Raw genomic sequence first — 24,364 nt, 5'->3', positions numbered from 1 at the left:
GCAAACAACAACCATAGTGATTGCGGGCCAGATAGTGAGAACAATCAAAACAATCAGTTTTTAACGGGATTAACTACTCTGCTTCAAGAGCAAAGCCGTGCTCAATGAGCTCAAATACAACAGTTGCTTCAATCCCAGACATCTAATGCTGGAAATAACCATCCTTCAGCTAATCAGAACCCTATCTACAAAAGGTTCTTAGAGTTGGGACCACCCGAGTTCAAAGGAGATACTGATCCTTTGATAGCGGAACAATGGTTCCAAGCTATGGAGACTGCTTTTGAATTCATGCAGAACACGGATGCGGATAGATTGAGATGTGCTACCTATATGTTCCGCGATGACGCTCGTGTTTGGTGGAATGGAGCCAAAGCAGCGTTGAACCTAACCACCCTTACTTGGAATGGATTCAAGGATGTGTTCTACGGCAAATATTTCACAGTGAGCACCCGAACCCGGTTGGCCAGAGAGTTTTTGGAGATCCGTCAAGGAAACATGTCGATTGCGGAGTATGTGAAGAAGTTTGAAAGGGAAAGATACTTTGTACCGATGATTTATGGTGATCCTGCTGAAGAGTTGAAACACTTTACAGAAGGATTGAATGCCTTAATCAGAAAGGATGTTAGACTAAGTGGAGCGAAAAATTACAAAGATGAGGTGGATCAGACCATGCTGTCCGAAAAGGACAGAAACGACATTATCAGAGAGTCACAGGCAAAGAGATCTAGTTATTAGAGTCGGGACCAGCAAGGAATTTCTAGCAAAAAGAGACCGTACCAAGCCCCACCACAACACCGACCGTACCAACAACAACAGCCTCGACCTCAGGGGCAGAGACAATTGGCTCTACCAGCACCAAAACCGGCAAGTGCACCAACAGCTTGTCAAAAATGTGGAAAACTTCACTCAGGTCAATGCATGGCAGGGACTGGAGTATGTTTCCTTTGCAAAAAGCCAGGGCACTATCGAAAATATTGCCCTCAATCCAAAGAACCGGTAAGAGGACAAGTTTTTGCAATGGCACATGATCAAGTGGATCCAAATACAGCTATAGTTACAGGTATGATTAATGTTTCCAGTAATCCTGCTCATGTCTTAATTGATACTGGAGCTACACATTCATTCATATCTGTTGAATTTGTTAATAAATCGGGTTTAGTACCGGATAAGTCAATATCAGGATTTAGTATATCCTTACCTTCAGGGAAAGAATTGAGTAGTGATTTGATTATCAGAAGATGCAGTGTACAAATGCAGAGTCATGAGTTACTTGTCGATCTTATTATCCTGAATATGTCTGACTTTGACGTGATATTTGGGATGGATTGGTTGTCTCGATACGAGGCTACTATAGACTGTAAACGAAGAACGGTTTCCTTGAAAACTAAGGATGGAGAACCGTTTCTATTCCATGTCACACCGAAACATAATTCATCTCTTTTAATTCCAGTGGGTAAGCATGGAAACTGTTGAATAAAGAATGTGCAGGTTTCCTTGCAAGTGTCACTTGCGACCAAGAATTACCTCGACCGAAACTTGAAGACGTCGAATTAGTGAGAGATTTCCCAGAAGTATTTCCTGATGATATTGTAGGATTACCTCCAGCTAGGGAGGTAGAATTTGGAATTGAATTAATGCCTAGAACCCAACCAGTTTCCAAAGCACCATATAGGTTAGCACCGCCTGAAATAAAGGAATTGAAGGAGCAACTACAAGAGCTACTCAATAAAGGCTTTATTAGACCGAGTGTATCGCCTTGGGGTGCACCGGTATTGTTTGTCAATAATAAAGATGGGTCTATGAGACTGTGCATCGATTATAGAGAGCTGAATCGAGTAATAGTGAAGAACAAATAACCACTGCCAAGGATATATGATTTGTTTGATCAGTTACAAGGGACAGTAGTGTTCTCCAAGATCGATTTGAGATCAGGTTATCACCAATTGAAGGTAAAAGATGAAGATATTTTTAAAACGGCTTTCAGGGCTCATTATGGCCACTACAAGTTCTTAGTCATGCCGTTTGGAGTTACCAATACACCGGCAGTATTCATGGATCTTATGAACAGAGTGTTCCAGCCTTTTTTGGATCAGTTTGTCATAGTATTCATAGATGACATACTGATTTACTCTCGTAGTTTCGATGAGCATCGTCAGCATCTAACTACAGTCTTGCAGATTCTGAAAGAAAAAAAATTGTTTGCTAAGTTCAGTAAGTGTGAATTTTGGCTGGAACAGATTGCATTTTTGGGTCACCTAGTTTCGGCTAAGGGAATAGAGGTTGATCCATCAAAGATAGAAGCAATTAAAAATTGAGTTACTCCAAAGAATGCTACAGAGATACGGAGTTTCTTGGGATTAGCGGGTTACTATAGGACATTCATTCAGGATTTATCCAAGATAGCGCTGCCACTAAAGTCATTAACTCGCAAAACTGTGAAGTTTGAATGGTCTAATCAGTGTGAGAAAAGCTTTTTAGTGTTGAAGAAAAGTTGATGACAGCACCAATACTAGCCATACCAGAAGGCACAGGTCGATTCGTAATTTATACAGATGCTTCCAAGAGTGGATTAGGGGTTGTCTTGATGCAATATGGAAAGGTGATAGCATATGCTTCACGACAGTTGAAGATTCATGAAAAGAATTACCCTACCCATGACCTCGAATTGGCAGCAGTTGTCTTCGCGTTCAAACTGTGGAGACATTACCTTTATGGTGAGAAGTGTCATATTTTCACTGATCAAAAGAGTTTGAAGTACTTTTTCACAATTGGTGAAAGTATGACTGTGACATTAGCTACCACCCGGGTAAAGCTAATGTAGTAGCAGATGCTTTGAGTCGTAAATCTGCAACTTTGAATAGAATGACAACTCAAAAAGAGTTGATTGTAGATTTTGAACGACTCAGATTGGAAGTAGTTGAGCCGATGGAAGTTTGTGCCTTATCAACCTTAACAATGGTTCCAAGTTTTCTCGATAAGATTCGAACAGGTTAGGCTTCAGACCAGAAATTATTAACTTGGAAACTTAAAGATAAAGCTAAAGGGGGTGCATTGTATACAGTGAAGGATAGGATCGTGCATCACAAAGGGCGAATGTGGGTACCAGCAGTAGATTCACTGAGGGAAGATGTGATGACTGAGGCTCACACTGTGCAATATTCTATTCATCTAGGGAGTACAAAGATGTTCAAGGATTTACAGATTCTATATTGGTGGTCAGGTATGAAGAAAGACATCGTTAAGTTTGTTAGCGAATGTTTGACATGTCAACAGGTGAAAGTTGAACATCAAAGGCCAGCAGGACTTCTGAAACCATTACACATTCCCACTTGGAAATGGGAAGATGTCACCATGGACTTTGTGATTGGACTGCCAATTACACAACGAAGAATGAATTCAATATGGATAATAGATGACAGGTTGACAAAGTCAGCTCACTTCTTACCAGTTAGAAACAACTTCTCGATGAATCAATATGCAGAGTTGTATATTCAAGAGGTAGTTAGATTGCATGGAGTTCCAGCAAGGATAGTCACTGATAGGGATCCTAGGTTCACTTCAAACTTTTGGAAGAGTTTACATCATGGATTGGGAACAAAGCTAGCTTTTAGTATAACTTTTCATCCGCAGACAGATGGACAATCTGAGCGAGTGATTCAGATATTGGAGGATTTACTCAGGGCTTGCATGATTGACTTTAGAAATAATTGGGAATCGAAATTGCCTTTAGTGGAGTTCACATATAACAATAGTTATCAAGCTACTATTGGAATGGCTCCTTATGAGGCTTTGTATGGTAGAAAGTGTAGGACTCCATTGCATTGGGATGAAGTGGGAGAAAGAGCTGTATTAGGGCCAGAAATAGTGCAATAGATAGTCGATATGATAGCAAGAGTCAAGGACAGAATGTTGACAGCTCAAAGTCGACAGAAAAGCTATGTCGATCAGAGGCGTAGAGAGTTGGAGTTTCAAGTATGTGATCACGTGTTTTTTAAGGTATCACCTTGGAAAGGAGTTTTAAGATTTGGGAAAAAAGGAAAGTTGAGCCCAAGATATATAGGACCTTTTGAGATCCTAGACAAGGTTGGAACAAGAGCTTACCGAGTAGCATTGCCTCAAAACTTGGAAGGTGTACACAACGTATTCCATGTCTCGATGTTGAGAAAGTATATCTCAAATCCTTCCCACGTCATTCGCCATGAACCAGTTCTATGGACACCAGACTTGTCTTATGAAGAAATCCCTATCCAAATTTTGGATACACAAGTGCGGAAGCTGAGAAACAAAGAGATCAAGATGGTAAAGGTCTTATGGCGCAATCAGTTAGTGGAAAAGGCTACTTGGGAGACCGAACAAGATATGCGTATTCGTTACCCAGAATTATTTGGTGAGTCGAATTTCGAGGACGAAATTCTTTTAAGGAGGGTAGAGTTGTAAGGTCCAAATCCACTAAACTCGCTTACGATGATTTTAAAATAAATATTTTTGATTTTATGACCTAAATTGTTTAAGTTATGATTTAATGATTATGGTTTCATGATATAATTATTTTATGTTTAACGCTTTAGATTAAGTTAATGGTTTCAGGTTGAGTTTGATTCTGGACTCACGGGACGAGGCTAACCTACGAACGAGATGATAGAGCCTATTTTTACGAAAGTTTTAAGTATAATATTGATATGTTTTTTATGTATGAGTTGAGGGATATTATTTTATTGGACGAGTCAAGACGTGCGATTGACTGCATTTTTATATAGTTGACACACGATATGTACTAAAGTTTGAAAGCTACCCTTAATAATTTTCCTACATGTTTAATGCTTCCCTTGACTCTTACCATCCAATCATTCAGTCATTCTTCTTTCCTCTACACGTTTTTGACATCCCCTCACCATTTATCATCTTCTTCATCAAATTCTTCAAGATCCAAGTGAGATCTTGGTGCTAGTTTCCAGTTTGTTCAAGGTTTAGCTTGTCTCCGAAGTTCCGGATCATCTCAACCTCCAAATCAAGGCAAGTTTTTAAAGAATTTTTTAACCATCATTCAAGATATATCTATTTTTGATAATAAATGATGTGTGTTGATGAGTTTTATGCATGATTTTAAAGATTTGAGAAACATAAAAGCATGATGTTTATGATATCGTGATATGTAAGTCGTTCTTGTGAAATTCTTGATAAATAATGTGTGTTGATAGATTCTTATGGTTTAGAGTTGGAAAAGGACTGATTTTTAAGGTGTGTGTTGAATTTTGAAGTGTTGAGTTAGTTTGAGTTAAATCTTTGAAACGTTGCATGTGCTAGGTTGTCTTGGATTAGAGACACTCGTTGAAATTTTGTGGATTAAGTCTATTGTATTAATCCAAATGAGATGAAGCCAATTGTATTTGAAAGATAGCTTATTTATCTACAACTTTCATGTTTTGAGTTTTGTCAAAATCATTTTGGAAGATTGGCCAAAATTGCCCCGAAGTGTGTCGAGTGGTTTGAATTTCCGGCAGTGACATATCTCGGGAGAATAAGCATAAATTTTTACTGAGAAATCCAATTGAGGTGAGGTTTTTGGCATTAGAAATCCAATATCAAGGGCTACAACATGTTTACCACTTTTCCAAAATCCGAACGAAAAATATAGTTTCAGCGCATACAACATGCTTCTCCAGAACAGGTCTCGCTCGAGCGAGAGTTAGTGCCGCTCGAGCGAGGATGGTTATGTCCTAAAAATATTTCCATGCATGTTTTTAAGTTATAAATGCATGATTATGATGTATTAAGGTGTTTTAAGTATGTTTAAGAGTTCCTATGCAAACAGTTTCAAGTTTTACATCAAGAACGAAAAGAACGACTTACGTGGACCGATTACGTTATGTGATGCATGTACATGTTTATGTTCATTCATGAAATCTATATTCAATATGCAAGTATGGTTTTTAATCATGTATGATATGCATGAAGTTACCAAGTAAGTTTTTAAGATCACGACATAAAAGTTTATGAAAGGAATCATGCATGATGTTATGATGAATGTTTTATGGCATACTTGTCATACAAAGATGGAATGTTATGATGAAATGATAATGATATGATATGAAAAATGAATGATATGTTGATGCATGAAAATATTTTGATGTCTTATGTGTCTTTGTGGTGGCAATATGGGAACGGTACTCCGGTTTGGGCTCCAGAGGGGCCCTCCCAAATACGGCTCAATGTACGGGTTAGGTCCTCCAGGATGAGCTCCGGAGGGGCCTCCGAAAATGAATGAACGAATGTTACGAGGAGTAATGCCATATGGTTGTTGATCAACAAGAAAAGATGAATGTGCTCATTATGACGGTTGCCACAATTTCGCATAATTCGTCACCAAATGATAAGTTTATGTTATGTCATGTTACGTTTAAATGATAATTGAAATCTCATGATTTTTACTGCATACTCTTGCTGAGTCTTTAGACTCACTATACTTGAATGGTGCAGGTAATGAGGATGACATTTATGCATATGTCGACGAGTTCAATGTCGGGCATGAAGAAGAGCAAGGAGTCGGACCGGCGGGCGATGCATGAGTGTGTTATGTGTTGAGTGTGATTGTGTCAAGTTAATGAACTAAATGTTGTTATGTTGATTGAAGAAAATACGCTTTATGTTTCAAATTGCCATGATTTGGTTTGTAAACTATTCTGAAATATTTTAAGTAAAGTTTGATGTATGCATACATATTTCAAAAATTTTCTTTTCCGAACTAGTTTTAACGTCATGTTAGTTTGTAACATTTTCATCGGTTGAGGGTGTTACATGATCATTCCTGTTAAACACAATGACAGAAAAAACTACAGCTTTTGCGGAAGAACTCTTCGAAAAAAAGAGGAACTTTTTGTGGAACAACAAGCTGGCGGGGAGTAAAGAAACTCGCCGAAAATTTTGTAACATGGCTCATATCGGAAGATGGTCAGAGAATATCTGACCAGAATGTCCAAACCAGAAGGAGCTAGAATTCGAAATAACCTTCAAACCTCGAATGGATCGAAAAGATTTTTCCTAAACAAGCAAAGGTGGACAGGGACCACCAAAAACGCGTTTTCCCAGGGGCCCACTGCAAAAGCAAAATATTCCCCGACAACAATAAAGAAGGCATGTGAGGAGAATAAATCCAAAAGAAAAAGTCAAGCATGTGACTCCTCCACTAGTAAAAGATGTCATCGGACATGTGACTCTCCCACTAGCAAAAGATGTCATCAATAATGTCATAAAGAATTCAAGACAGCTGTAAGATTTCCTGAAGTTTTTCGGTGAAACGAGTGGAACTTCAGCTATAAATACAGGCATTTGAGGAAGCTGAAGGCATCGATCATTTCCTTCAGTTTTCTTACAAATAAAATCATTGTAATTTTTTTCTTTCTATGTTTGTATTAAGTTTATGTAATTTTATGTATTTCAAGAACAAGACTGCGATGAGTAGCTAAACTAGTTATCTCCTCCTCTTCAAAGGATGTTGATTTATGTAATAATATGTTGTCTGAATAAATTTCCTAAGCTCTTCCCTATCATGTTATTTTCATTTAAAAATTAAGCTTTTACTATACGCCTTAAGGTAGAAAACGAAATAAGGTTGTGCTAGCTGCTGCTGAAAGAGTCTGTGTCAGGAACTATCGATTGTGATCGCGTGGTTCGGTTGTGAGGAGCAACCTGTAAAATCAGGTGGACATAACCCGACAACAGTGTGGTCAAAGAGGTAATTTGCTTTAATTTACTTACGGAAGCATGATGGGCTAAAACTTATTATTAATAAATTGGAAAATAAAGGGCAGAATAGATAATATTGAGTTTAAAGGATATGTTCGAGACACTTTTTAATTAATAAGGGATATTTTTAGGATACGAAAAACAAAGAAATATAATTGGCTCGATGATAAAACTATAAAAATATATTTAAGAATTATCCATGAAAGGCCAAAGGTAGAAAGAAAACTAGCAGAAAATATAATAATAATAATAATAATAATAATAATAATAATAACATTTTCTTTGACGAACATATAAAACGTTTTCTGGTTCTCTCAATGGTGGCTCCTCTCTTTCTTCCCTCGTTCGCGCAGGTGTTTTTCTTATTCTTTTTTCCAAATTCTAATAGGAGAAAAATATTACTTTTTTGGTTCAACGGTAAAGGCCTGCAAATGCTTAACTTTGGTGCATTCATTCAACATTTTTCATCATTCTGGCCTAAAATTCGCGCCTTTTTTTAATTTTTTAGTGTAATTTTCTTTTGTTGGGGCTTGGTGTAGGAAATTTTTGTCTTTCCTGGTATGTGGGACTGTTCTGTTTTGGCTTCTGGGTGGCGATTTGGGAACCAATGTGAATTACATGAGAGCGGGGGGCTGTTTCATGAAAAACTGAGATTTTTTCTAGGTTTTTGTAGTGTATTGAAGGCGGTGAATGGAAGATCGGGGGAAGCTGAAAGGGTCTTTGATTCATGCCACCGCAGGTGCAATATCAGGTGCTGTATCAAGAACTGTCACGTCTCCCCTCGATGTCATTAAAATCAGATTTCAGGTAGAGTTTTTTACTTCAAGTGTCACTTTGAACTTTACAGGAATTTAGAGTGACACAAAAATATGTGGTTTAATAAACTTGGTCAAATAGCTGTATTGTTTGTGTTATCCTGTTGTTTTGCTGATTAATTGTGTTGTCAACGAGTGTTTCAGACTTTCAGTAAAGGGGTTCTTGTTGAGTTATCTAATTATTAAACTCTTTTAATCTTTTTGACACATGTAAACGTATATATTTGAATGTTCTCATGCCTGTACATGAAGAATAGTGAAATTATTCGATGAGATTTATATATGCAGGTTCAGCTGGAACCCACTTCACAGTGGGCTTTACTTCGCCGAACAGTAAATGGTCCATCAAAATATACTGGGATGCTGCAAGCAACCAAGGACATATTTAGGGAGGAAGGTTTACGGGTATTGTTACTCATGAACTAAGATATATTTAGTTTTGGAATAATTTTTAGGTTACATTGTATGAATTCATCCATTTGGATCACTGCAATTGAAGCATCTAAATAAGGTTAGGTAATATTATGATTAGTTCATATACTGGTTTAAATGGTATATCATATATGAGTAAATTGATTTTCCATGTATAAAATATGTGCTATGTTTTATGTTTCCCACCAGCTCCCATGGTTCTTTGGCATGATAGTTTTATCAAACTTGCCTCGTTCTCAAAATTTCCGTGACAGGGGTTTTGGAGGGGAAATGTTCCAGCCCTACTGATGGTCATGCCATATACAGCTATTCAATTTGCAGTTTTGCACAAAGTGAAGACTTTAGTTTCTGGTTCTCCCAAGTCAGGTGCGTAGTATTGTCTTTGCTTCTGCTATTCTTTACAATTGATATGTCAATTGTCTAACTACAGTGTCTACTAAATTTTGTTTTCCTCTTTCTCTCCATTTATAAGGTTGAAGTTTCTGTTGTTGCTTAGGTTGGTTCATTGTTTCGTTTGGATACAATTTTTGAATGCCCAACGATCATAAAGAAAGCTTGTCTCTATCCATCATCCATGTAAACTTGCTACGAAATCCTTTTTTTTATAAAAAAAATGCATGCATGGATGCTGCTGTTTCATCTTGATCTACCAAATAAAAGGATAATGGGAAAAAAATTGAAACTAATTACGTTAGATTTCCATTTTAACCAGGTAATATATAGATATTATATGATTGATTATAAATGTAAATGAATGAAATAAATGTAAAAATTCAACTCCTCTCATAAACATGAAACATTTATTGGAGTTTTCCTTCAAAACTAAACGATAAAACTTGATTTGTTTACTTCATGGTGTTGGTATTCATGTTTCCTACATCTGCAGATACTGTAACTAGCCAGTAGATCTTATAGCTAATTTGGCATTATTATAAGTAGGCTTCCTGTCAAACCTTCCAAATCGACACTGTTGACTTTTGGGGGGGAAAAGCCACGAAAGACATCAAATAGAGTATATGTGCTCATAGAGGGAGAGTTTTTTGTTGAGGTGAATGGAATTATTTTTCCAGTGAAGTTTCTAACAGTATGTCTCCTTATTATTTCCTTTATGCAGAAGATCACATTAATATAAGCCCATACCTTTCATTTGTTAGTGGGGGATTCGCAGGCTGTGCTGCTACTTTAGGTTCCTATCCCTTTGATCTTCTAAGAACCATTCTAGCTTCACAGGGAGAGCCAAAGGTATGGAACTTTACTCATGCGTAAGTATTTTACTATTTTGAGTTAAAAAGATCATATTTTTGCACAAGTTCTGAGGTTCTTGTTCAAAACACTCAACACTGGGTGTTTTATCTATAAATATTGTCGGCTTGGAGTTCACGTAGTTACGGGTTTCATTCTTCATTTTCCATGATGCAGGTGTGATGTTTGTAAAATGAATTCTTTTCATGTTTCTATCTTCGTTGACCATATATTAAGAGGATGGCCCTACGAATCTCATTCAAGCCTCCAAATATGTATTTCCAAACTAGTTTTGCTTTCAACTTAGATGGAAATGATATGAAAATTAATCTTGGAAAAATCTCATTGTGTATCTTTATTTAGATTCAAGATAAACCATATCCTAAAAGCTAGTTTTGGGACTTTAAATATATATTTGATTTAAAAAATAAAAATAGAAAAAAAAAACCTCTTAGAATAAAAGAGTAGAAAGGTGGAGTCCAAAAACTCAATTAAAATAACGAGTGTAAAATGGGATAGTTTCATATATATTATAATTTATTTTTGGTATTTAACCGTATTATTTTTAAACTTAATGGGATTTGTTTTTCTCTATACATTTTTACAATTGTCTATATTTGGTAAAAACAAAAAAAAATCGATATTTTCACACATGAAGTGATGAAGTGTGTGTATGATCGCTTGTATATAATTAAAGTGTTTTGCGTTATTAGGTTTACCCTAACATGCGGGCTGCATTTGTTGGCATACTTGAAACTCGGGGCATTCGAGGTTTGTATGCTGGATTGACACCTACACTGATTGAGATAGTTCCTTATGCTGGTTTGCATTTCGGAACCTATGATACATTCAAACGGTGGACAATGGTGCACTATCCTCTTTACTCGTCTTTGTAGTGAATGATGATAGTTTTTTCGTTAAATATTAAAAACTAGATGTGAATTAGGCTTGATTGGCTTCTTTCCATCCTCTAGGCTTGGAACCACTACCGATCTTATACTCGACAAGCTGATAATTCCCTCACTGGCTTCCAGCTTTTTGTTTGTGGCTTGGCTTCTGGAACATGCGCTAAAACTGTGTGCCATCCCCTTGATGTTGTGAAGAAAAGATTTCAGGTGAATCGCCTTGCCTTATTTAGCTGTTGCTTTGTTTTTTTCCAGAAAAAATGTTGAGCAGTAGAAGTTTAAGGCATATCACAACCTCTTAAGGTAGAACGAGGCTAATCTAACTGAGGAAAACATTAATGTGATAGACATAGGCCCAAAGAGGAATGAGTCAAGATGATTAGGGACAATTATCAGGATTTAAGATTCTCTCCAACCACGAATGCCGGAGTCCCCATACTTGGTTTTACACAACTTTGACTTCTGGCTTCTGTGTTATATCAACCTTTACAGTGGATATATGTATTATGTAATATCATCCATAGATTATTGATCTCATTTCTTCCATTCTACCTCATCTTCACGAGTAATTCACTTGCAGATAGAAGGACTGCAAAGGGATCCAAGATACGGAGCTGGAGTACAGCATCATGCTTACAGAAATATGTATCATGCTCTCAAGCAAATTTTGCATGCCGAGGGTTGGGCCGGTCTATATAAGGGCATCACCCCATCTGTTGTCAAAGCAGCACCTGCTACCGCCGTAACTTTTGTTGCTTATGAATTTTCATCGGACTGGCTGCAGTCCCTTTTGATTTGAATTTATCAGTTTTATCTTTTTGGGCCCTTTCTTTAGCCCTTCATTCGATTCATTTAATGTACTCTCGTTTTCCATTTTTTCCCCTCGCTTCTAGACTCGTCATCCCCCTTAAAGAAATGGGGATGGGCTTTATATAGGATTTGACTCGGGAAATGTTCACTGGTTTTCAGTTTTCACGTTCTGTATCTAAGAAGCATTACATACATGTTACTGTTTAGTGCAAAACTCGACTTCTGATTCTATATTGCCATTTGCAAATAATACTATAATCATTAGACTTGAGGAAAAAAAAACTAACAATAGAAACAAGGAATATAGAATGTGGAGGTATAGACAAAATTCATGTAAACATTACACTTTGAAGGAAAATGAAATAAAATAAGAAGCTTTTCAACATGGATTTTCTGACATTTGACAGCACAAGCAATGCAATTATGCAAAGCATCATCTCCAATTAGAACATCATCTGCTCAATGTCCCAAGAACTCCCTCCCTAGCATATGACTACTTCAGGAACAATCATCAGCATAAATTTCAGTTCTCGTGGCTTGAGTTCCGAACCAACTTGTCCTCAACCAACTCCTCATTCGCCACAGGCAGTGCTTGAAGTTCGCCAAACATGTTACAATTTCCACTATCAAATACACCATTCTCAGCCTTTTCACTCTGCGTATTGCCAAAACCACAGGCAGACGGCTCATCACGACCTGCCACAACACGGGTACGCTGCAAAGGTCTTGACGATGGATCTTCTTGCCAACCGGTGTCCTTACTTTTCCGCCTTCGATTAACAGTCAAATATCCATTGGCTCGAGCTTCCAGAGCTTTAGTTGTTGGAGGTCGGTTCCTAGTGCCATGTCTCAGAGAATTCATAGTTGACTGCTGCTCAGATGTGGCCTGGATAGGGGACACCTTTGGTAAAGGTTGGTCATCTGTCTTGTGTATACAGCTATCTTGCTCTTTACTAGACTCAGTAGTGAAGACACCATTCTCTAAGTCCGGGAAAACTTGAGGCAAGTTAAGGTCGATCAGCGTCTGAGAATGCGGGTTCACTAGAGCAAATTCTGTCGAGCGAATAGAGGTAGTATGAGGATTACATTCTACATTCTCAGTGGCACTATCATTCGGTGAAGCGGTGGATGCCAACTTATTCTGACATGGTCCCGTCTCAGAAGAAAAATTCTCAGTAGAGTCGTGAATCCCTGAGCAGCAACTCGAAATTTCATTATCCAATCTGGTAGATGCCAAAGTACGTCTCATATGGTCTCTAGTTTCCTCACGACTACCAGAAATTAATTTCCTACACTGTTTTGTGGTGGGAGCCGTATACGGCTTATTTCCTTTCTTCAGCTTCCGGCCCAACACGGGTGCTATTACCTTTCTTGATTCCTTATTCTCACGTAAATTCTTCTTTCTCTTCAGGCTAATGAGAGATATATCGCTAGAAACGTCATGAGAATCTTGATGCATTGTATCATCTACATGGTCTTTCTTGCCAGGCGGCATTTCAGCACCGGATTTATTTTGTCGGACACCAACCTTATCCATCACAGATGCATTATGTAAAACACTGCTGATAGTTTCAGATTCATATGCACTCTCATCAGAGGAATCCTCATCCATAACAGTTGTTCGTTTCCCATACGTCAAAATATTAGAAATTTCAGTCGGGAGGCTTCTTATTTCTCTTACTTTGCCATCAGGGAGGCTTGTATCTACAACAGTAAACTTGATCGCACCAGAATTACGAATAGGAGTCCGAGGTTGGAGATAAAAATGTCGCTGTCTTGAAGACTGATCACTATCATCTTCTTCCACCTCCCTTTCACTAGTGCATTTATATTCTTCTTGGTTCTTGTTAGTGCCATCTTCTTCAGTGTGGAGCTCAATTAACTCTGGCTCTTTAGCAACTTTACTTAAAACATCAGTCACCGAGTCAAAATAGTGATCTCCTTTCACAAGTTTCCTTCTCGAGAATTTCTGGACACCAGGTACAAGGAAAACCAAACAATGCTTAGAACCAACTGTATATACCTGATCTTTAGGCTGCTCTGAGTGCCAACCTCTCGCCAACAAACGTGGCCAAATTGCTTCCCAGAACAAATCGTTTGACCGAGCTTTGCTCAATCTGTAGTCTCCACTTAGGAATTTAATGATTTCATCGGTTGTAAGAGAGGAACATGCTTTTCCAGTCGGTATCTCAGGCCGCATTTGGACAGCTTGATTGGACCTTGCAGGTTCCATGGCCATTCTTGTGAGATCTTGTTTTCCTGTACCAATCCCAACAGCTTCCACAAGAGCACCCATACCAATCCTGGCCTTCAAAGAAGCAACATACTCGGCTAGTGATATTTTTTCATCCCCAAATCTCTTACACACCTGTCATGGGATAAAATGCTAACATTAGTAGAATTTTAAAATGGTCCTCCCGTTATATATGCTTTTATGCATGGAAGTCTGTCATTGTTGAGTTTACACCAAAATAAATTTCAGTGGTACCTCCAATAAGGCGCATTGACATTCTTCAGACAAACCAGGAAGTATACGAGATAGCAGCTCCTGTTGCCTCAATCCAGAAAATATCTTCCGGCCATATACACATTTCTTGCTTTTTGTCTTTCGGCCTTCCGACCATTTACGGTAGACATCAGTACCATAAAATTCCCCATAATAAAATGACAGTATCACACCCATTTCTTTTGTTTCAACGAACCGCCTCACCTCAACAAAATTCTTCTCAAACGCGTATAGACCAAGAAGAAAGCCAGCCTTTTCAGCATCACTCCAATATTCACTTGATAAACCAGGAGCCACGAGATCCCCTTGATCACCGCACTGACGTAATTTCTCTATCGATGATGGATCATGTGACTTCCCTATAGGATTCTTCGGATGATATAAAGACTTGACACCAATATTTAAGATGTCACAATTTGAATCAGTGTCACTTTTAATAACATTCTTCTGTTCTGAATAAGTCTCTATTTTGACGTCGTTCTTCACCTGATCCATGGATATTAAAGGAACTGGCGAGCCAGTCAACGCATTTTGAGAGAGATAATTGGAAGCTCCAATTAGATCTGGAATTTGAACTTGATATTGATCTCCAATTCGAGGAAGAATGTCTGGCTCCCCAAATTCGTCACATGAGTCAGCAGAATTAGATGAAATTCGAGGTAAGGTCTCTGTCTCACCGAAGTCATCAGAATTTGATGGATGTAACTGCTCCGCGTGCATCTTATCAGAACAATCTATATTTTGATCTTCATGAACTGATGCCATCTCTTGTGGAAATGACAAGTTTCTATTAGAAATAACAGAAATAGTAGCTTCATATGAGTCTATAGAAAGTTATAGAAATGTAAGATCAACATTGGCAAAATAACAGAAATAGTAAAACATCAATTGATACAAATTGACCTTGGATAATTGGGATAAAGAAACTTGTAAGCTGGCAGAATAATGTTGCTTGGGTTTTTAATAAAAAAAAAAAAAAAAAAAAAAGAGCTGTACTTCTACTATATATGAGATGACATGCAGAATAAGCAAATAAACATGATGCTCCAATTGTTTATAATAACCTTTATAAAAAAACGGGAAATAAAATACATGCACAGTACTGCAAGAAATCGGAGGAACAAGTTTGTAACTTCAGATGCTTCTTGTTAGCATGCTGTGAAGAGGCAAACAATTTCAAATGCAAGATGGAATTTTTGCCATGATTTGAGATTTAGAAACAAATAACAGATGATAAATTTAAAATTTGCCACAAAATAGAACAGCATAAAGTGCAACACAAAATGTGAATCGTTTTATTGGAAATCGTAGCACATGAAAAACGGATCCTCTGGAGAACAAAATTTTCAAAAGCCAGCCAGCAAGCAAACATCGATGAAAAAAAACGTCAGACCTATTTTTCATGACATAAGAGACAACATCGTTATCACCAAAAACTCAATGATCCCAAACCAAGAAAACCCAAGTCAATCTCAATTCCCAATCGAACAAAGCGAAGCCAAGAACCTTGAATTTTTAGCAAGTTGCAATTTCACGGACAAATACCGAGCAAAGCAGAAATTCAAAACAAAAAACGATGCAAAAAAATCCCAAGTCTGAATAAAGGCACCAACTTCACTGGAAATACCAATGTGATCCCACCAAATTAAACTTCTTGAACACTGATATTCCCACAACCACCGTCGTCTCTTGAGCCAAGAAAACATCTTTAACACACAAAACACGCGCAGAAACAGATGAAGCAAGACAAACATGAAAGACACGCGTGAAAGAAAATGGGTATGGAATGCGAAAACAACAAACACATCACACAAGTGGTCATACAAAAAATACAAACAGTTTGTTCATCCAATATGCATACGAACCTTGTATAAACATACGAGAAGAAGGGAATGGAGAGAGTAAAACCTGGGTTGGGTTTTCTTTTCTTCTTTCAGAAAATTATACACTTCATGGGGTGGGTTGAACTTGAATCGAAGAGAAGAGAGGAAATACACCACTCTTTCTTCTTTTCTTTTCTTTTCTTTTATTTCCCTTTGCTTTGTTGGTTTGTGGAAAAGAGAGATTGCTGCTGCGTACAAATTTTTTTTTTTCATTATTATTTAGATTAAATACAGGATCTATTTTGGTAGTCACATTAAATTTAATTATTGTTTTTTTAATACAGTATAAATATATTACAAGCTATATACATTTATCAAATTAATTTGGATGGAAATTTTCTTTTTAAAAAAAAAAAACACCAATAGGTTGACCCGATTTAATAATAGTTTAATTGTTTTTCTTCTACGTGGGAATTCGATAACTTTAATACTTTATTTTACTTGATTTGAAATTAATATTTACCCATCTTTCTTTCTAGTATAATAATTATGCACATTTTAGAAAGAAAAAAAAGAGAAAATTACAACAAAAAAAAAAACATTATGTGTTCATTTTGTTTGTAAATAATCTCACGAGCAGTTTATCATATTATTGCTAATAAACTTAATTAATACATGCACTAGTTAAGTTTAATGTTAAATTGACAATATTAATCTTCTAATAAAATTAAATTATATTTACTAATTTCGTGGTTACTTTTTCCTTTTTTTTAATTAATTTTATCATCGCCAGTTTTCAAGAAGTTATATTATATATTTTGTTGCTTTAAGTAAAACAAATCATGCATGTGTAAATATGTGTATGGAATTAGCGGGTATAAAAACAAAATTACAGAAAAATAATTTAAAAAATCTGTTTATTTATTTATTCAAAGTTGTACAATAAATTATCGTGTCAAGAGTAAAAACAACCGCTGTTTTTTTATTAAAAAAAACTAGTGTAAATTGCTCAAAAATCCCCAATGCAAACATGTTTTGCTCTGCACTCCCTAGTCATTTTTTTGTACCACATTTTTTATTAATTTGTACCATATTTTGTATGGTTTTGTACCACATCTTGTATTATTTTGTACCACATTTTATGATTAGGGATCCCAAAGCAAAACATGTTTGCATTTGGGGATTTTTTAGCAAATTGCCAAAAAAACTATATATTTTAATAATTTGAGTTTACTTCACCCATGTGAATATTATTATTTTTAATATAAATTTCACCCAAAGAATTTTTAAATAGGCAATATATATTGAGGAAAAATACAAATAATTGGGATTTTCCTGAAATTGACGACCGCATATGATGCTTGGTTGTCGGGTTTTTTTTATTTTTATCGTAAATTAAATAATAAATTTTAAAAATAATGTAAAATTAAAAAAAATTTACAAATACTGTAAAACTCCAAATCTGACAGCGGACTTTCATTTACACGTAGGCATCGTCCTCCACCACGAGGCGCGGATGCTGCCAAAGGCAGCGTCCTCCGCCACGGAGCGTGGACGCTGCCTAGTTGGCCGCTGCCTATTTGGCAGCGTCCTCCGCCACGGAGCGCGGACGCTATGCCTAGGTGGATAATTAAATTTATTTTAAATCATCTAACACTGACTTAATTAAAAAAAACGCGTATTGAACGCGTAATAAATTTTTAAATATATTATATAACGCGTAAATAATTAATTTAACGCGTAAACAATTAATTCTACGCGTAATTGTATTACTATATATATATATGTTCACAAATGTTATTCGGATATCACTCATACAAATATTAAACTCTTTAAAATTTTCTCTTTTCTTTTATCCGTTTTTCATTTTTATTTCAAAAAAATATATCGAGAATGGAAAACATTGATATATTTTTATATTTTGGTGGTCATATTATTGTGGATAGTGGATCGATTGTGTATAGTATTCCTTATACTAGACCGATGCGAGTTCTACGTACCATTACTTTGTCCGAGTTGGTTGAAGCTGTGCATCAAATATTGAGGATTGATCCAACTACTTTTACTCTCAAATTGTCAACGAAATATTCTTTCATGGAAAATTCATCTTGGCATGAAATTCAAGTCAATCTTGTCGATGACAACGCTTTAGAGTTTATGATGCAATCTCCCAATATACGTATATTGCATTTGTACGTGGAAGCAAACCAAATTGACCATCACGTTGGTCATGTCGACCAAGAATCGGATATTTTACACGTCACCAAAGGAATGGACAACATGTATCTTTATCCTGAAAGTGGATCGTGGGATCATCGCCGGCACATCAGAACCTGATCCTGCAAGTTGGCCGCAAAGAACACGTATTTGGGAACAAAATTATGGTGAAGCAAATTGGAATTCAAAAATTCAAAACTTTGTGCCACGTGTTGATGATCCTAGGAGTGAAAACGAAGATGTCCAGATAAGCGATACAGAGCCAGAGATGTCATACGGGGAGTCTGAGGAAGAAGATGATGACGATGTTGAAGATGTGAATGATGATGTACATGTGAATATCCATGCAAATACTGATGAGGGAACATCATCTCGTCCACCACCTCGTCAGAAATTACAGAGGCAAGATGTTCCTTTCTTTTCTACCACTTCTGATATGTCATCTTTCTTTAATACATATTTTGGAGAAGAGATTCCTGATTCTATTGGCGTACCTCATGACATGCGGACAAGATACTATAATGAGGAGAGAGGAGAACTATGTGTAAACATGGTTTTCAAGGATAAAAAAGATCTGATTGCATCTGTGAAGGATTATTCGGTCAGAGTTTCTAGGCGTGAATATCTTGTTGTTGAGAGCACACGCATTTTGTGGAAAATTCAATGCAAAAATGATTCTTCCACCGTCAGATGTCGTTGGGGTCTTCGCGCATCTTTCAAGGAGAAAACAGGTTATTGGAAAATAACCAGATATGGTGGGCCTCATACATGTATATCAACCAACGTCGGCATAGATCATCACAACTTGAATAGTGATATGGTTGCACATACACTATTGGGCATTGTACGATGTGATCCTTCGTACGAGATTAAATATATAATAGAGAGTGTGAAAGATAAATATGGATATCAAATCTCGTATACGAAGGCGTGGCGGAGTCTGAAACGTGCAGTGGAAATTATTTATGGAACTTGGGAGAGCTCTGTTCAATTACTGCCAAAATATATGCGTGCTCTTTGCAAATACAATATTGGAACAATTGTCGACTGGAAGCATCTCAGAAACAATGAAGAAATAAAAACATTGAACTATTGTTTTTGGGCGTTCAAGCCGTGTACTAATGGATTTCGACACTGTCGAAAAATCATTAGTGTCGACGGTACACATTTGTACACAAAGTACAAACACAAAATGTTGATCGCTGTCACTCTCGATGCTAACAATCAAGTTCTACCATTGGCTTTTGCAATTGTCGATGAAGAAACGTCTGATTCCTGGAAGTGGTTTTTGGAAAATGTTGGACGGCATGTTGTATGTGGCGAAAATGGTGTGTGTCTAATATCTGATAGGCACAAGGGAATCGTGCGAGCCGTTGAAGATCTACTCTATTTCAAACCTCCACAAGGTGTGCATCGTTTTTGTTTGCGGCACGTGTGCTCAAATTTTAATTTCAGGTTCAAAGATGTGCATTTGAAAGATTTGTGCTGGGAAGCAGGTAGTCAACATCAAATTTGTAAATTTGATGCAACAATGGAGGCAATTAAGAACAAAAATATTTTGGCACACAGATATTTGGATGGAATATCAAATGAAAAATGGAGTATGGCCCATGACGGAGGTTGGCGTCGTGGAGTGATGACGACCAACATGTCCGAGTGCTTAAACAGTGTGTTAAAGGGAGCTCGTAGACTGCCTATATCTGCAATAGTACACTTGACCCTTCTGAGATGTGTCCAATACTTCATTGAACGTGTGACAAAAGGTCAACGTATGGTTCAAGAAAATCAATTGTGGTCGGATTATGCACGGCGAAAGTATGAGGAATGGGCAAAGAAATCTAGTGAATATCGTGTTGTTAAATATGATGTACGATCACAAACTGCTCAGGTTGCAACTGGAGGAAGGCCAAGTCGCGGCCAACACATGCAAGTGGTGAGAATATCAACAACAGATTGTTCATGTGGTAAATGGACAATTTTCGGCATCCCGTGTTCTCATGCTATTTGCACCGCTAAATGGCACTCGTTAGATCCCACGACACTTGTGCAGCCATGGTACAATATATCGGAGTACCTCACAACGTATGAAGGAAGATTTGAACCTCTTGCAGATGAAAGATATTGGGATCGTCCTACCTTTGAGTTGCAACACAACCCAGTTAGACGTGAAAGAAGAAGAGCAGGTAGGGATACAACGACTCGACTAAGAAACGAGATGGACATGCCGGTAGCGAGAGAGAGACAACAACGAAGAACTAACAGGTATAAACTTTGAAAATTTAATTTGTTCCTAAAAATATGTCTTGTAATATATTTTAATTTGTATATGTCTATATTTTTTTCAGGAGCATCAGATGAACGTGGACAATTGATTGCTTGACGAAAAATATATAACAAATAAATGTTTGTTGGTAGCATATTCATTTTTATAATTGTGTCATATAATGTATGCATTGAATAAGATATGTATTTGATATTGGTTAAATGCATTGATCTATTACACTACTAGCATTTTTCTTCATATTTGTTTGAATCAACTTAATAAAGTATTTAAAATAATTGTGGTGTAATAAAAAAAAACTCATACGGAAAGAAAAAAAAATCACATGCATAACTAATTATCAATTACTATAACACAAAAAAAAATATCATTATTGTTCATGACAATTGCAGTTATACAAATGACCACCGGTACCACAAGCAGGTGGTCTACGTCTACGTTGTCCTCTACGCACAACAGGAGCATCAACAATTTCTTCACTCCGCTCTTGTTGCTCATCTGAATAACTAGGGAATATTACAGGTGACGGAACGTTTCTTTCAGGAGCCAGAATATTGCGTTGACCAGTATTAAGCAGATCTGTAAAACTTTGGATATTTTCACAAAATGGAGTATGATAACCGGCATCAACATATGAACCAGATGGTCCTGCACCGTAAAATCCACCGAATGGTCCGGTATTGTACAACCCACTAGATGGCCCTGCGTTGTCGAACCCACCAGATGGACCCGCGTTGTAGAACCCACCAGATGGACCCGCGTTGTAGAACTCACCAGATGGACGAGGAGGAACAAACCCTGATGATGACTGATGCGAATCAGAAGATGACACACTAAAATTTTGTGGAATATTACTGTGTCTGCCAATATCTAAATTCGGTTGATATGGCCTAAAACCAAGCCCAGTTACTGCATGCGATATAAATCGTACAGTAATGCGATCATACCATGGAAAGTAATCATCATCGACTTCCCTAGATCTTCTGTAGCGTTCTCCTCGGGCAACATTACTCAATTTTCCATTCCAAAGAATAATTGCATCTTTATGATACTCTCTCCAATCTGTGTTGCGATGACCTGTTCTATTAACATTGTGTAGGTTATCGTTGTCAAGTGCAGGCCTAGGAATAGATTGTCGCATTTTGAACTGCCTCAAGACCCGATCAGGACGATGCATCTCCACAATATCAAAACAAATCAGAGGACAAACACATCTCCAGATTCTATTATCGTATGTACTAATGATCGCTTTAACATCAACATCTTTCTTGTTGTAAACTATCCAATTAAACTGCATAATAATAATAATAAAATCATTTTTTATTAATAAATATAAATTAATATAATTTTTGAAAAATTTCAATAATCCAATAACACACCTCGCCATTAGTCATACGATCGAAGCAATCCCTTATAATTCTAACAGCGTGCGTTGGTGAATGAGTGTAACTAAACACATTTGACCACCTACAATAAAAAAAGATTATTAAAATTATTACAAAATGAATTTGTAATTTATAAAAAGCTAATATTTTTCAAATATTACCGTGCACCATAAGGAGCATATGGAATATCTTCCTCGAATTCATTTTGAGGCACAGTCAGAGATAATCCATTTATATCAGGATTAACAAATGTAATCCTGCTCCATGCCCATACCTGCCATCAGTAATAAATTAAATTATAAATTATTATAATGTGATATTAGATGAACTTAAAAATTTATACCTGTAGGATAAATAGAGGCCCGGATATTATAGCTTTTCTTATCCGTGTTGCATTGCATAACTCACGATATAGGAATGCTAGAACTGCACTTCCCCAACTATAAGATCTGATGCGTTCAATATCCCGAAGTAGTTGCAAAAAAATCAATTTAACAGATCCTCCTTGATAATCTGGAACCATGATTCCTCCAATAATCATTAATGCTACACAACGGGTATATTTTACGACATCTATTTCTGGACTATTATCATCGATATGTGCAGCCATGCAATGCTCATATAAAGCGGTCATCGATAAGTGGCCACCTTTGAAATGCGACGTCAGTGGCGTAAATCCCAATAAATCCAAACATATATGCTGTCACTCTTCAACTTTGCGTGAAACATCTATACCAATTACAGGCTCACCATCAATAGGTAGACCCCAAATAATGGAAATATCCTGTAAAGTGATGGTTGCTTCACCACATCTAAAATGAAAGGTATGTGTTTCACGTCGCCATCGTTCAACCAAAGCAGTAATTAAATGATTATCATATTGCCGAGATCCACACAACAAAACACCATAAAACCCCATATTATTTAAATATGCAATCACACGACTGTGCAGACCATGCTCATTAAATAACTGCCAAATCAAATTATCGGATCGTTTGACTCGAACTATGTCATCAATTGTTATTGTGGAAACTTCTGACGACATATGTGTGGCTTGTAAATATAGCACACTGGAATCTATTGGCCCTCGATTTGTTGTCATCCTGACAAATATACTAACAATTATATAATGCAAACCAATAAACACATATTATAAAATTACAAAATAACAAAACATAAAAATAAAATAAAATAAAATATAATAAATTTTAATCTATGCATATAACAATATATGTCTATATATTGCACATTTTTAATATAATAACGATAACAATAAATTATATATATATATATATATATATATATATTTCAATCTAATAATCTATATTATATAGTATATCAATAATAAGGTAATATCACATGCGTATATATCTAATATAATAACAATAACAATAATAAAGTTGATATATATATTTTTTAGTATTTTAATATATATATATATATATATATATAATTCTATATTTATATATATTATAAGATTAAAAATAATAATAACAACACTTAACGTAACATAACTATTTTATTATTAATAAATTTAATTTTTATTATATTAATATAATATAGTTAATTATAAAAAAGAAGAAATTTGAAATATATACTAAAACATATTATTAAAATAAACTCAAAAAATCAAAATAATGCTTAAAAAAATTCTGAAAAATAATCCATACCTTCAAATGGCTTTTTTTAGTACCTGCGACCAACAATTAAACATATTTTAATTATAGTAACTCAATTAAACCAAAACACCCAAATTAAATAATCCTAATCTCAAATTTACCTTAATTTTGAAATAGAGCTCCAACCAACCAAAATATCTTCTCGCTAGTTTGAACAACGATCGGCGGTGATGGAAGATGTGAAAATGCTCCACCTGTGGTCGGACGATGTTTTCGATACGGCGAAGAAAACTCAAAAAATTGGTGTAAAAAAAAAACTCTCGTTGTAAGGATTCCGAAACTACTCTCGGATTTGTAATTGGAGGAACGATGATGGAGAAATCTAATGTTAAAGAAACAAAAATTGATAAGGAGAGAAGAAGTGTCGTAGACAATGGAGGATTTCAGAAAAAAAAAACTGATAATGTGGGTGGGGGCAGTCGGTTCATTATCAATAATGGAGCGGATGCTGCTGGCGTGGCACACCCCCACGCCACGACGCAGCATCCGCTCCAAATGTTAGCGGACTCTGTCCACGTGTACTGAG

At 36.4% G+C, this 24,364-nt stretch overlaps 3 protein-coding genes across 11 annotated transcripts; 2 read left to right on the top strand and 1 right to left on the bottom strand.

Annotated features, from left to right (window-relative positions):
* The first annotated feature begins 267 nt into the window (after positions 1 to 267).
* On the top strand, positions 268 to 735 carry LOC140873546 (uncharacterized). The gene has a single exon (XM_073276711.1). The coding sequence runs from the start codon at positions 268 to 270 to the stop codon at positions 733 to 735; it is 468 nt and encodes a 155-aa protein (XP_073132812.1).
* A 7,311-nt stretch (positions 736 to 8,046) lies between these two features.
* Positions 8,047 to 12,178, top strand: LOC140873521 (mitochondrial thiamine diphosphate carrier 2-like). 5 transcript variants are annotated; one of them, XM_073276684.1, is made up of 8 exons: positions 8,047 to 8,096; positions 8,407 to 8,550; positions 8,847 to 8,963; positions 9,245 to 9,356; positions 10,105 to 10,232; positions 10,946 to 11,098; positions 11,207 to 11,347; positions 11,718 to 12,178. In XM_073276684.1, the coding sequence occupies exons 2-8, from the start codon at positions 8,434 to 8,436 to the stop codon at positions 11,934 to 11,936; spliced, it is 987 nt and encodes a 328-aa protein (XP_073132785.1). In that variant the 5' UTR covers positions 8,047 to 8,096; positions 8,407 to 8,433; the 3' UTR covers positions 11,937 to 12,178. The 5 variants fall into 5 exon arrangements, with proteins under 5 accessions (XP_073132785.1, XP_073132786.1, XP_073132787.1 ...); XM_073276685.1 differs by having other exon boundaries at positions 8,071 to 8,096; positions 8,417 to 8,550; XM_073276686.1 differs by lacking the exon at positions 8,047 to 8,096 and adding an exon at positions 8,148 to 8,160 and having other exon boundaries at positions 8,417 to 8,550.
* Positions 12,179 to 12,225: 47 nt separating this feature from the next.
* LOC140873509 (uncharacterized) lies at positions 12,226 to 16,486 on the bottom strand. Of its 5 annotated transcripts, none has more exons than XM_073276667.1 (3): positions 16,362 to 16,486; positions 14,436 to 15,220; positions 12,226 to 14,315 (listed from the first exon to the last, which is right to left on the bottom strand). In XM_073276667.1, the coding sequence occupies exons 2-3, from the start codon at positions 15,216 to 15,218 to the stop codon at positions 12,471 to 12,473; spliced, it is 2,628 nt and encodes an 875-aa protein (XP_073132768.1). In that variant the 5' UTR covers positions 15,219 to 15,220; positions 16,362 to 16,486; the 3' UTR covers positions 12,226 to 12,470. The 5 variants fall into 5 exon arrangements, with proteins under 5 accessions (XP_073132768.1, XP_073132766.1, XP_073132767.1 ...); XM_073276665.1 differs by having other exon boundaries at positions 14,436 to 15,240; positions 16,362 to 16,482; XM_073276666.1 differs by having other exon boundaries at positions 14,436 to 15,240; positions 16,319 to 16,437.
* Positions 16,487 to 24,364: the final 7,878 nt, after the last annotated feature.

This window comes from Henckelia pumila, unplaced genomic scaffold, assembly GCF_033568475.1.
Source record: "Henckelia pumila isolate YLH828 unplaced genomic scaffold, ASM3356847v2 CTG_627:::fragment_1, whole genome shotgun sequence".
Classification (NCBI taxonomy): Eukaryota; Viridiplantae; Streptophyta; class Magnoliopsida; order Lamiales; family Gesneriaceae; genus Henckelia; species Henckelia pumila.
Note: the sequence above shows the minus strand (reverse complement) of the source record. Positions and strands in the feature narration are given on the sequence as shown.